This window comes from Phascolarctos cinereus, unplaced genomic scaffold (assembly GCF_003287225.1).
Source record: "Phascolarctos cinereus isolate Bilbo 61053 unplaced genomic scaffold, phaCin_HiC Scaffold_1;HRSCAF=81, whole genome shotgun sequence".
Lineage (NCBI taxonomy): Eukaryota > Metazoa > Chordata > Mammalia > Diprotodontia > Phascolarctidae > Phascolarctos > Phascolarctos cinereus.
Window position 1 is genome coordinate 56,040,660 of NW_027555514.1, and position 14,564 is coordinate 56,055,223.

The 14,564-nt window shown below is 38.3% G+C and overlaps 1 protein-coding gene across 9 annotated transcripts in view; it reads left to right on the forward strand.

The window, feature by feature from the left end:
- CACNB2 (calcium voltage-gated channel auxiliary subunit beta 2) overlaps positions 1–14,564 on the forward strand; it is a 395,023-nt gene that overhangs the window by 361,352 nt on the left and 19,107 nt on the right. For 6 of the 9 annotated variants that reach the window (XM_020966891.2, XM_020966898.2, XM_020966895.2 and 3 more), the window contains 3 exons: positions 5,449–5,582; positions 10,455–10,535; positions 11,603–11,661. In XM_020966891.2, the coding sequence (XP_020822550.1) occupies positions 5,449–5,582; positions 10,455–10,535; positions 11,603–11,661 (274 nt within the window). Of the gene's footprint in view, positions 1–5,448; positions 5,583–5,729; positions 5,750–6,208; positions 6,271–10,454; positions 10,536–11,602; positions 11,662–14,564 lie in introns of all 9 variants that reach the window. The other 3 variants (XM_020966894.2, XM_078151931.1, XM_020966893.2) reach the window with 2 other exon arrangements.

Here is a 14,564-nt window from a genome sequence, read left to right on the forward strand (position 1 = left end):
GAGAAATTTCTACTGTGCTTGTCACTGACCTGAATCTCCTGTAACGGTAAGCCCCACACATATTAAGCATTGAGTACAAACCACTGTCCTTGGTGCTGTAGATCAGTGCAAAAGAAGGAGCTTGCAATCTAATTGAAGAAATTGGACAAACAAAACTACATTAAAATCATGGAGAATGACAGGAGAATGAACATAATCACAGGTAGTTGAGAGACACATCTACTAGTGAGAAGGATAAAGGTTTTCAGAGAGGATTAGCTAGTTAAAAAATGTTTTATGGAAGAAACTATTCTTCTCCTGAGCTTGGAAGGAAGGAAAGAAGTGAGAGTAGCAGGTGTGGTGGCTGGGAAATAAAAGATATCTTAACAGGTGTAAGAAAAGGCTGGCTTATTTCCTTGGCTATCACTGTGAATACAATCTAGGGTGGACCATGCTGTGATATAAATGGAAAACAGCCTCTTGGTGAAACACTTTAAAGACCGTTGATCTAAGAGAGTCAGTAAGATTATGAAAAAAGATGGGCAAAGTAACACTTAAGATTCTGAGTATTATATGTAGGACAAATTGGAGGTGAAAATAGGTTGAGGACAGGGCATCTAGCAACAATGTGGAAATACTAAGCAGGTTAGTGAAATTATAAAATTGAGTAAACTTGAGTAACCATTATGTCCTAAGAATAGTCTTCCCCAAACAACTCCATTGACAACATCTCGATTCTGAAAGACAGTCTTTATATTTTTGTCTTAAAATCATAGTGATATAATTCTGACAGCGCCATGACATGATTTTTTTATCCATCCTTCATTAACATTCAAGATTTTACATTTTACTACCAGCTCTTTTCTGAAATTTTGTCTCCCATGAATGATGCTACTGTCCTGTCTCACATGCTATTCTTTTGCTGAAGTTGTAAGGAGTAGGCAGAGGAAATTCTATTCTGGATGTGATTCTGACTAATGAGAAGTGACTAATGAGGTATAATTGATGGAAACCCTGGAGGTAAGTGACCACTCCATCTTAGAATTTGTGATGGAGCAGGATAGGAGAGCCAGGCATAATATGACCTGTATTTTCAATTTTAGGAGAAGACCACTCAATGGGTTCACCCTCATGACCAAAAATTCTGAAAGGAAAGCCAGCTTAGGAGATTCAGGAAGCTCTTAAGTAACAAAGAAAAATCCCCCTAATGAAGCAGAGAAGGGGAAGTTGCCTAAAGAAAAAAATGGGGATATGTAGAGCAAACTCATTAACCAACATAGATTTTGTAGAAGACATGTATAGAAAATGAAAACAATGGCAGTTAATGAAGTATGGATATAAAAGTGTGGCATGGTGCTGTAAGAATTGTATCAGTATGTCCTTTTTTATCTTAACTTTTCTTTTTTAAATGAATATTTTTAAAGAAAAATGTGTTTTCTCTCCCTTTTACTTTTTCCCTCTTTGGAAAAAAAGAAAGAAAAAAATTTCCTTGTAACAAACATGCATGGTCAAGCAAAAAATGGGCTAAAACTAGCAAAGGCTATTTTTTTTTATCTGAAGATCTTTAAGGGACTGAATGCTCAGTATGTCAACAGTTATGATTTAGCAGCCCAAAAAAAGGGGGGTAGGGCAATGTCAGGAGGCATTGAAAGAGTCTAAGATTGATCCTACTGTTCTTTGCCCCCCTCAGGCTTCCTCAGAAGTATCATGTCCAGTTCTGGGCATCACTTTTTAGTAGAGATGCTGATAAGCAGAAGGGAAAGTGGCATGGTGAAGGTCATGCTATATAAGATTATGTTGAAGGAAGTAGTGATGAAGACGAGAGGAGAAGACTTAAGGGAGAGATGATATGTTATGCTATCATTCTGTAGTCCAATATTCCAATTGCTAAGCATTCTTAATCCTTCTCACTACATCTCCAGATTAGTTCAATTAGGGTTAGCCATTCTGTTTTTTCTACTCTGTTCTAAGAAAGTGCTCTGTGGGAGAGGGAAGATTAAATCTCTTAGCCACATTCAGAGGAAAACACATCAGTATCAAGCCTTTAAAAGGCATTATTACTGTTTCCAAATGAACTCAAGAGTTCTCATACACAAGAGCTTGTAGGAGTAATATTATCAAAGAATTAAGCTCCAGCAAATAAATTGGAAACTTCTTTTTTTCAGGATCTAGGTTCCATGCAAAGGGATAAAAGAAAAAATCACACTTAATTTGACCGTATTGATTTGTGGCCAGACATCTAGACCATGTTACAACTGAACTGTTAGTTTCCCCAGTATAAAAAAATCACAGATTTATAACTTAGAAATTTTGAGGTATCAAGCTTAGTTTCTGCAAGTGGATCACAAATCTTACAAAGCTGAACTAGATTAAAATGTAATTAGGAAATGTCTAACAAAATAAATAAAAAATATCATACAACATAAATAATGTTAATTTGTGGTTTTCTAAGTCAGTACACAGCGCTTTGAGCTTGACAACACTGATCTAGATAGCCACCCAAATGATTTGATTCCTTAGTCGTAGTGGACGGGCCATACTCTCTAAACTCACTAGTTTTTCCATCACTCTTGTATATGATAGGTGCCAAATAAATGTTAACTGAATTGAACTGGACTCTCTCCCTGGTCTTGTTTCTGTTGTTTAGATAACTTAGTTTCATGAAGTTTAAATGCTTAGTAAACATTTACTCTGCTTGGTGTTTCCCCAGCCACGTATACGCGAGGAAGTGAAATTGTTTGGGAATTTACCATTGGAGGGCAGGCTTACCTATCTTTGTCATACTCTTCCCTATTCTGGGAATAATAACATACTGAGCCTGATTCAGTAAGCAGGACTGTGAAAACACCATATGCGCAATGATTATAGGAAGGTAAATGGAAAGAACAGCCAAAAACAATCAAAACTGAATGCTGTTACATTGTAATGAGCAAGTTTGGTCCCAAGGAAAAGACAGGAGACTGCACCTCCCCTCTCTTCTTCACAGAGAGAGAGGGCCAATGTGTGTGAAACATTGCATGTGATATCAGACTGTTATGATGTATTGGTTAGTTTTGCTGAGATATGATTTTTTCCTCTCTTTTCTTTGCTTTTATAACAAAGATGTTATCTAACATTTTTAACAGGTTTTTATAACAAAGATGACTGGAGTGGTGAGGAAGGTAGATTGAGAAACATAAGCAATGTTAAAACAAGATAACAGTAACATTTGTTAAAGATGCTGAATCTTCAGTCATATCATGGCCACCTCCTTTCACAGCCATACACTATTCCAGAAGAGACGTTCCATATTAGGGGGACAGATTTGTCTCCCCCAATATACATATGCATCTAAGTGCTCATCCACTTCTGCTTGAGAAGCACATTCTCAGTTCATTTTGCCTGTGATTAAGGTTGACTCTTGTGTTCATTATTTCATACACTCCCTACCTTAGCCACATGGTGAGGGACACAATAGGTTTCCTATGATTGTGATGGGACAGAATCATTCAATAGCCATCGTAATTACTAAACCAAAAAGGAAGGCAAAACCTCTCAGATTGTTTCCTGTTGCTCAAAAGGGTAGGACAATACTCCTACTGAGAATGGAACCTGACCTACAGCTGGCTGCTACTGAATACTGAACTACTTTCTGCTCAGAAGCAAGGATCTGTTCTTTGATCTCTGTTTCTTATGTATACTGGTTTTATGTGAAAGGGTATGTATAAAATACTGTGCTATTTCTCTGTAGCTAACAGATATCCTTCCATTGTTCTAATGTGATATTCTTAGAAGAGGTCATTTCCCAGTGAACAGTAGATGATCTCTACTAAAATATACAAAGCAGTGGATGAACGGGTCAGGAAAAAAAGCATGGTATGACCATGAGTCTTGGTCTTGAAGCCAGAAGGACTGGATTTAATCCCAATTCTTTCACTTAATAGTTTAGATAATCATGGGCAAATCATTCTTTGGTTAGCTTTCTCATCTATAAAACAAATACAAGAATACCTGTCCTGCTTACCTCACAGGGTCATTGTGGGGGTTAAAATGATGGTAATGTGAATAGACCAGAAAGGGCTTTGCGAGTATAAGATATTGGTATAACAAAGTATTGAGTGAATGATAACCTAGGAGTCAACAGCCCTGAGTTCTAACTCAGACTCTGTCTCTAGCTATGGGCCTTTGAGTAAGTCATTTAACCTTTGACAGCCTCAGTTTCCCCAGCTGTACAATAAGAGAATTGAATTCTGAGCTTAAAGGGGCCCATTCCTATCTGATTCTGGTATATAAGATAGTATGATGTTTTGAATAGAAACCCTAACTAGGAGTCAGCAAGACCTGAGTTTCAGTCTAGCCTCAGGTATGTGAGAACTGAGTGACCTTGGGCAAGTCATTTAATTTCTTCCTTCCCTGCTTTCTTCATCTGTAAAATAGGGATAGTAATGGCATCTATATCCCAAGATAATGGACATAATGTCCTTTATTATTATCGCATAGTAGCTCTCATTTTAAAAAAAGAAATTCTACATTTCTAAGTGTTCAATTATACCATCATAAACTCCAGGCCTAGAAAAAGTTTCCATTTAACAGGTGAAGAAACTAAGACCTGGAGTTTCATGACTTTCTTAAGGTCATCCAGCTAATTAATGTCAAAACCAGGCCTGGAACTGTGGTTTCTTGACTGTCAATCCAGTTCTCATTCTATACCATTCTGTCTCATTTCTGTATAAGTAAAATGATGTTTTGCTATCTCCCTTCCCTAGGCTGATGTCATTTAACATCATTAAATTGAGTACTTTCCCATTATTTTGCTATTTATTGGGTCTGTCTTTATTTCCATAGATCATTTTAGTATCACTCCACTCCCTTCCATCCTGTAAAGCCTCCTGGACTCTTTTTTATTTAAGTATTTAAGGTACTATTTAAGTACTTCTTCCATGAATCTTTTGGGTTATTGGAATGCAAATTCCCCTTCTGCTGCTGCAGCCTTCAAATGTTTGTTGCATTTTCTGGAGGCCTGTTGAGATGACTCTTGCTCCGACCCTGAGCAAAGTAGTCCAGGGAATGCTGTTGATGGGATTGAAGGTTTCCAGTGTTCTCTTGCTTACTTTCTACAACTTGTCGCTTGAAGAAATCAAGTGACACATTATTCTGTGAGTATAGTACCCAAGATACAATGCCATGTTCCAAACCACACTTAGCAAATGTCAGTTTGATTCTAAAAATACCCCATCTTTGCTGGTGGATTTAGTACAAGACTTGTTTAATTATGCCAACAGATATTTTGAAAGTCTGTTCGAGGTTTGTTAGATATGTCTACTTTTGCGGTCCTTATATGCTTTTGCCTCTACATTTTTCTTTAATCTTGTGTACCATGGTAATCCTTTGACTCCAGGTCATTTGGGTCTAATTCCATTTTATTTTCATTATAACCTGTTTTTCCTCTCTTGTCCACCTGATGATTTTGACTTGTTTGTCTGTATATAGCTATAGACATAGATGCTACTGGCTTAGAAGCAGAAGAAAATGATATTCCAGCCAACCACCGCTCCCCTAAGCCCAGTGCAAACAGTGTAACATCACCCCACTCCAAAGAGAAAAGAATGCCCTTCTTTAAGAAGGTAACATTGAATTTCTGAGCTCCTCTCTGTCCACCCGCTCAGCCGCCACCACGCCACGTTTCTAGTCCTGTTGACTGTCTGTGTCCTCTTCCAAGCCAATAACATGCATGCTCTGTTATTCTTTATTTCTTTTCCATGCCGCTGTAGCTAAGCAGAAACAGAAATCGGTAAGTTTACATTGACATAAGCTATGGTTATCCTGCCACTGGCATCATTAGCATTAAGCCCCACAATTTTATTAAGTACAATCATTCTAGTACTAAGAAAGGGACCTATCAAACAGCGAATTGAGTCCGTGCATTTAAAACCAACTAAGTTCAGTGAGTGACTCAGTGAAGCACCATTACAGTACTTATCCTTTTTGATGGAATAATAGACCACCAAAGGAAGTGATTGAAACATCCAGGGACATCAAAGACCAACAAGTCCACATAATGCACCTCTATAGTGCATGCTTATTCTGTCTGTCTTTGTCTCTTTCTTTTTTTTTCCAGATTTTTAACATAATCAAGCATATTAAAACAGTGACTAGAATCTAATTTGTGATATCCAGATACATAGCTTGTACTAAAAAAAAAAGCCTTCAATTTTTAATTTAGTCAGTATTTAAACTTCTAATCCACTAGGTGCAAAATCTGCAGATGAACAAGACCAGTGGAAAACTGCAGGCTTGTTTTGGCGGTTTACTGTGAGTTTTTCCTATTGTCATATATAAATTCTCTCCCAATGTTCTTGCCTATTCCATCAGTCAGATTGCAGCATCCCATCTATTGGACACTGGGTCTAGCAGTCTCCTTGTGAGCTTTTGCCACTGGCCAACCAAGGTGTCAAAGATTGATGCGATTGTCTCTGCTGACTGGTATTTTCTCAGAACCCTTTATTTCAGACCAGAGTCCACTTCCTGTCAGTAGGTTTTGCAGCTTCTGAGAGAGGCTGCCTACTTCTCCCTTTTTTTAGGAATCCCCTAATTCCCATTCCTTCCCTTCTTTTACACACCACCATCTGTCCTCACTGTGATAAATATGACAGTGTTACCAAGGCTGGCAAAAACAGTGGGTGAATTCCAGCCCAGAAGTGTGCAGTAAATAAATTCTCCTCTGTTCACCCTTCTCCCCCAACCTTCTCAGAAGGTTGGATTCTTCTTCCCTGGGAATGGGTCTTCTGCCTTATGCATCCAGAGCTTGTAAGTAATTTATATGGTGCTAGGTACTGAACTGCAAGGTGGTTTTTTGGTTGTTTTTGATACAGTTGCCAGTAAATTACTGAAGGCTACAGAACGATAATCCCCCCCAAAATGTGCTTAAATGAAAGCACCTGGATCTCTGTTATTAAGACCATCAGTAATCTAAAAAGAGAAATTACAATATAAGAATGATCCAATCCCTTATCACAGAGATTCAAAGAGAAAAGTGGTCAAGTCTTTGTGGTCTCATGTTGGCATCCCTTCTGAGGCTCTCACCAAAGGCATCCATTGTGTAGCTGAATAGAAACTTAACAAGTGCATGCAACCGATCGAAGGCATTATAGTGGAGCGGAAGGAGCGCTGTCACTGGGGTAAGAGGAGCTGGGTTCAAATCCTGCCTCTGACACCACCTCTCTTTATGACCTTGTGTAAGTCATGTAAGTTCACTAGGTCTTTTCCTCATCCGTGAAATGTTGGATATTGGACTCAGGGGCCTCTCAGGTCCCTCCCATTCCGGTGGCACAACCTTGATCTTCACCTCACAACCCTCAGCAAATAGATTAGAATGAGTGATCAAATGATAACCAGGGCTTTTGGTCATGTTGTTTGATCTGTCCTTGAAGTTCTCCATACCTCTAAATACATCCCAAAACGGTTTTTTAAAAAATTACTTCATTGGGGACAGCTAGGTGGTGCAGTGGATAGAGCTCAGGCCTTGGAGTCAGGAGGACCTGAATTCAAATGCGACCTCAGACATTTGACACTTACTAGCTGTGTGACCTTGGGCAAATCACTTAACCCTGATTGCCTCACCAAAAAGCAAAAAAAAAAAAATTATTTCATCACTATTTTTGCCAGTGAAGAATGTATAACAAAAGAGAGATAACAGGAAAAGACAGCTGAAAATCCATTGATTTTAAGGTTAGAGCTCAAAGTGCCACTATTCCATCAAATAAGGTAATTTCTGTATCTACCCTAATTATTTATTAAGTAGCTGGTTGAAGACTAGCAATGGGTAGCCCTTTGCTGGTTGACAGTCACAAAATCAAAAAAAAAAAAAAGAAGCAAAGATTTATTGCATCAGACACTGACCCTCTATTAATTACAGACTAGAATTTCTTTGGGCTGTTACTAAAATGCATGCATCAAACTATTTACATTCCTGGTCTCAAAGGTAGAAACAATCTCTTGATGCTGCAGAGTTACAAGGACATGGCTTCCAAACATTTTGAGCCTGCACCTGCATTATATAAATAAGTTCATTTATATGCTTATGATGCCTTGGGCACTGGTACTCATTCTTCTTATGTTATCAATTATGTGGTGAACTTTTATGTAGCACTGCAGAAAAAGAGAGAGATTTGGCCGCGAGGTTGTTTTCCATGTCTTAGACGGCTTTAGGTTGGTGCTTGTGTGGCATTCTGGGCTGTCACTGTATTCATGTTTGTCTTGGTTTTTTTACTTCCTGTATAAAATGTTCTTTACCTTGTTATGTCTCTTTAAATTTACCTGGAAACTTGTTAAACATTGAAACAGTGAAAAATGACAGCACAGTACACAGATTGTGCTCCCCCTTCTCTGGAATATGTATGCTGTGGTGACTTTTTCCAGATTGGTGCATTTGTTTTGAAGGTGCTTTTTAAAATTTCTAAAACAAACTTCAGGAACCAGAAATACAAATGAAAATGATTTATAGTAAGACAAAATACATTATTTTTAATAAGCAAAAAAAAACCTCTTTAAGAAACTGTGATACCAAAATAAATTCATAAATCTTCCATATTTGAGGGTAAATTTATAAACTACCCAGAGTAATTTAAAAGACGTTTCATTTGTTTCCGTATCTTTTTAAAAAATTAATTATTCGAATCCAACAAGCATCCTAATATTGCAAGGATATAATGACAAAATGAAAAACCATCCCTGCCCTCAAGGAGCTTACATACTACTTAAGGAATGTAATATGAAAACAGATAAGTATTTACATGAAATTTTGAGAGTGTGAATAGTAACTAAAGGAATAAGGAAAAGCTTCCAGTAGGAGATGGCATGTGAGCTTGGAGGAAGCTAGAGATTAGAATTAATTTCCTTTTATTAATTTATTTAGAGGAATTCACAAATCAGTACATGCTTTAATTAAGAAACCTTAGCAGGATCTTCTTGGCATCAGAGGCTGCATTTATTGGCTCTAAATAAAACTGCCCAATCCTTGACAAATTTTATATTTTCTGTTATAGAAATATCTCTTTGACATAAAGTTAATGGCATTACCCATTATCTACTGACTCTTTCCTTCTTCTTGAATCTATTGCCAGTGATCCTCTTGATTTTAGCAACTGGGTATCTCTGTAATTCTCCATTACCACCCCAAATTTTTTTTCTTCGCTGCAGAGAGAGTTTGAGTCAGCCACATAATATAGACATGCCTTAAATTCAGCTGCAAAATGTAAACATGGACCAGAAATGCAGCATAATGCCATGGAAAGAGCATTGGCTCCAAAGGCAAAGGACCTAGGTTTATGTCCTACCCCAGATGCTTAATAATAGTGTGACGCTGTAGAAGTCCCTTAACTTCTCTGGGCCTGTTTCCTCCTCTACTTCTGTGATCCTGTGATTATAACTCCTTCCCTGGTAGTATGTTAGGTACATAAAGAGATTATAATTTTGTTTAGTTCACGAAAGTATCACTGAGTGCACGAAATCAGAAATGAACTCAGTGGTTCCACCCTTTGATTCTGAATTTTTAGCTTGCTAATATGTTTTAAACCTATACACTTTACACATAAAAAAGCACGACTATACGACTAGTAGTCATTTATTAGAAATGACATCTGGGTGGGTTGGCTTCTGCATGGAAATAGAAGGGAGGCAGCGTTGCGTAGTGGTTAGAGAGCTGGTGTTAGAACTAGATAGAGCTGGATTGGAATCCTACCTCTAACACACTCTAGCTCTGTGAGCCTGATCAAGTTACAACCTCTTAGTTCTCTGGGCAATTCTTGGAGACCATAAGTTGCAGAGAAGATACCAGCTTACATAAGTAGAGAGAGCTTCCTCATTCAAGAGTTCCTGATAACAATGAAGTCACATGACCAGTCCCTTATCCCTATTCTTATAGAAGTAGGAACAGATAATAAAATATATATATTTATATTGGTTTTAAAAGGAATTTGTAATTTATTTTTTCCCCTCATAGATGAAGCCAATACTTAAGACAAAAGACTTTAAAATCTTTTTCATCCCTACTTTATTGAGCCATATTGGTCCCAGCAGTCTGGACTATTTCTGTTTTTAATACGAGCTCACAGTCCTACTCACTGCCATTGCTTTCCACAAAGATCTCTTAAGCTCATCCATCCCAAGGCATGTTCCCATGCTTCCTTGCAGTCTTTCTACCATGTCACCTGGTTCTGTCAGAAACAGCACCTTCTTCTAGATGAGCTTGCCTATGAAGAAGTCAGATTACCATGTCTGGAGAGAGGCAAGGGAATCATGATGGTTCCAAGCATAGGAAAACTTCAGAAAATAAACTCATACCTTGAGCTGAGGCAAAAAAAAAAAATCTGGGACACTAGCACCTCTTAATATTCCTATTGGTGGAATCCCCTGGGAAGTGAGCTAGCGACTTGTAGATGAATTATAAGCATCCTATCTTCATGCTAAGGTTCTGAAAGCCTCTTCTCTGTCTGCAGACAGAGCACATTCCTCCTTACGATGTGGTGCCTTCTATGCGACCAGTAGTGTTAGTGGGGCCTTCTCTGAAGGGCTATGAGGTAAGTAGCCTCCCTCTCTCTTTTTAAAAAAAATTTATGGAATAAAACAAGCATTTCCGTAGCATAGTATAATAATAATTTTTAAAAAAGGTGATTGTTCATGAAAGTGCAAAAAAGTTATCATGTGAATTATTTTCCCTTCTTCCCTTCCCCTCACTCTAGAGATTAGGCATTAGCTTCTCGAGTAGCATCTTGCAGCAAGTAGAATTAATCTTCTACTCAGCCCTCCCTGTCCCAATTTGTGAACTTAGATGAGCCTGCTCTAGTAACCAAATTACATTAAGCTGTTGACATATGTGATAAGTGTTTGGGGAGGTGGGGTAGGGGGGCTGCTATTTGGGAAAACTTGGTTATTGGCCGTGTATTCAGCCAGAAACAAAATTGATGATATCATCAAATGGAGAGTGATTACAACAGTTCTTGGTATGAGAACCATTTGAAGGAGTTAGAAATGTTTTGTCGTATGGAGAAGAACTGGAGAGAACATGAATGATCACTAGTTCTCGTTAAATATCCAACAGGCAGTCAGGTGGAAGACAGATTAAAATTTTTGCTCGATTTCCCCCCAAGAAAGAAGAACTAGGGTTAATAGATAGAAATGTCAGAGAGACAGATTTTGCTTTATTATAAGGAAAACTTCTTATAGCTATAATTATGCAAGAGTAGAAAAGATTTCCTGCAGAGATAATGAATTTCATGTTGCTGGCAATCTTCAATCAAAGGCTGTATTAGCACTCAGGATACTCTAGACTCTACTTGTATAGGTTGTTTCTTTTGGAAAAGATTGGACTCATCGGCTTCTGAGATTAATTCTTATTCTGATATTCTCTGGTTCTGTAAATCTAATGTAAATGAACCATTTACAATAAATATGAGTAAAAAGAGAAGACTAGAAACTGCTTTTATTGTTTTTATCAAAAATCAGAAATGGAAAATGATAACTTTCAAATTATGCCATTTTTTCCAAACATGAATCCCGCATCCATCATTCCTAATAAAAACAATTTTTTTTTTAGCACAAGTGATGTTTGGCATACCTTCATTTGTTTTGCTTTGCTTATTCTTAGGTGACAGATATGATGCAGAAAGCACTGTTTGATTTTTTAAAACACAGATTTGAAGGGCGGTAAGTATATCAGCATGCTTTTTATTTTCTTATTTGTTTCATCTTTGGAGATGTAGCCAAGTAGAATCCCAGGGATAGATGCACAGGTTACCATGATGAGGCTCAAGGTGTATGTAAAACTGTTCTCTGGAAGCCTAATGGGTTCTAGGATGTAGCCTTCCTCAGTAGAGAATGTCCTCTGCCCGGTTGCCAAATGAATGTTCCTAAAGTACTGATCTGACCATTTTACCTCCCTATTCAGTAAACTCCAGTGGTTCCCTTTAGCAGCAGGATCAAAGAAAAAATCCTTTGGTTGGCATTCAAAGCCCCTCACAGCCTGACCCCCTCCTACCATTCCAGTTTTCTTATACCTTATTCCCATCCACATACTCCACCATCCAGTGACATTGGTCTCTGCTGTTTCTCTCATAAGAATCGCTGTCTCCTGACTCTGGGCAATTTCACTGATAGTCCCTCATGCCTGGAAATCCTCTCCCTCCCTTCTCTACCTCTTGGCTTCCTTCAAGTCCCAGCTAAAAATCCCCATGTTTTATACCAGAGGTGTCAAATCCATGGCCCACTCCCTGGTGCAATCTTGAGCCAGATTAAAATGTAATTGGGAAATATTTAACAGAATCAATAAAAACACAATAAAGCATGTTCTCTTTCATAACATGTCTATTATGAATATGTTTTGCATGACTGCACATGTATATCCTGTATTGAATTGCTTGCCTTCTCAATGGTGGGAAGAAGGGAGAGAATTTGGAACTCAAAGTTTTAAAAATGAATGTTAAAAATTATTTTACGTGTAACTAGAGAAAAAGATAAAATATTTTAAAATTTTTAATAAAAGAAAAAATCATAATAAAACATAATGTTAATATAGCATTTTCTAAGTCAATATGCAGCAGCAGGGATCCTTATATACAGTTCAATGGCTTCTGTTTCTATTTGAGTTTGACACCACTGTTCTGCAAGAAACCTTTCCTGATGCCCCTTAATGGTTATACCTTTCCTCTATTGATTATCTTCAATTTATCTGCTACATATCTTATTTATTCATAGTTGTTTTCATGTGAGCCCAGACCTAGACTGTAAGCTATCTGAGAGCAAGCACTGTCTTTTATCTTTCTTTGTATTCCCAGAGCTTAGCTCAGTACCTGCTGCATAGTAGGCACTTAATAAATGCTTAGTGATTCAGCACCTCTCTCAGTCAATCCACAAACCTCCCTGTAGAGCCCAGTGCTAGGCACCAGAGAAGGTAAGTAGTTTAGTAAGGTTATAATTCCACCAGACATAGTTTTGTGAGGAGATGCTGCCCGTTCTCAACTCTTAATAGAATAATAGCTACAGAGGAAGCAATGAAGTATTGTGAAGGTGTGAAGGCTTCGAAATCTGAGTCTCAGTGCTGGCTGATAGACCTGCTCATCGTGTGACCCTGCCTGGGTAAATCCTTTAACCTCTCTGATCCAGGCTGTCTCTTCATCTGGAAAATGCAAAGAATAATACTTGTTTTACCTGCTGTGAGGGGTTGTTAGGAGGAAAAGAGCTTCATCAACCTTAAAAGAACTCCATCAAGATGAGGTGTTATTATGATAGAACTCCCCATTGCTCTTCCCATTTCTTTTATCACCAGAGCAGGAGGAAAGTCATCAAATGTACCCTTTGAATTTAGAACAGTAGGTTGGGAAGACGGAGCCTAGCAATGTCAGGATCATTTCTCTGCATTTTCACTGTGGAAATGCCATCGTCCTTCTTCTCTCTATCTTTGCCTCCTCCTCATCAGCCATCATCAGAGAAGAACTGGGACCAGATTGTCAGATTAGCTGTATCAGTAGGGTTCAGGAGTTCCATGTGGCATTCTCCATATGATAATTTATTCCTTTTATTCCAGGAGTGGGAAACCTGCAGCCTCGAGGCCACGTTTGGCCCTCTAGGGCCAAATCCACACTTGAGGACCTAGAAGGCCACATGTGACCTCAAGGCCACAGCTTCCCCACCCCTGTATAATTATACCTTTTAGTCTGCCATTTTAAAATAGAGTAGAATAAAAGCTTTCCCCCCCACAATTCCAAAATTAGGGAATAGCAGAGAATGACATTTTTCAACACAGTTCAAGAAAGGGACACAGTCAGAAAAAGAGTAAATGTATTTTTCAAGGGAAAAATTAAAATAGGTGTTTAGTAGCTAGACCTGCCTTCCTTAACTCTTCTAATTTTAATTTTCCATAATTTTGTGAAATGATTTATTACATGCTAGGCCAAGAGCCATTGCCTCTGGCATTGTGGAGGCCTGGCAGAGACTAAGAGGTGAGTCTCTAATCTGCCTTGTTAGAATAAATCAATGTGCATTTATTCTTTCCCTGGCTCTTGTCTCTTAATGCAGTTTGTAACAGTCTGCGTGAGCATTCTCTGAATACAGTATGTCCTCCTGGAGAAGCTTTGATGCTCTTTTATGCATTAACAAATCCATTGCTGCTTCTTCAACAGTTAAAGCTATATCGAAAGGAGAGACAGAAAGAGAAGGAATGGGATCATTCTGATTCAGTTCTCATCTTTAGAAAAATGTAACCTTTCCTTAGACCTGGGCAGGCTGTGAATTTGGAAGGGGAAATCTAAGTCAAAGGTTGTGTCTTGGCTCTATATGCCAGGATATCAGCCAACGTGATTGTTGTCATTAAGAGAAAAAATGAAATAGCAATGGCAGAAGATTAGCTAACAAACCATTGCTGCTGACTAGGAAGAAATAACCTATGTTCTCATCAGTGAGACTACCTTGGCTTATCCCCATCCTTGGAGCTAGAGTTGTATTTTCAAGGTACTCAGTCATTTATGCTAAAGCCTGAGGCCTGTAGGACTTGATCAGCAGGGATTTGATAGGCATTTACTGTGGGTCAGGCACCATACAGGAGCCAACAAGAC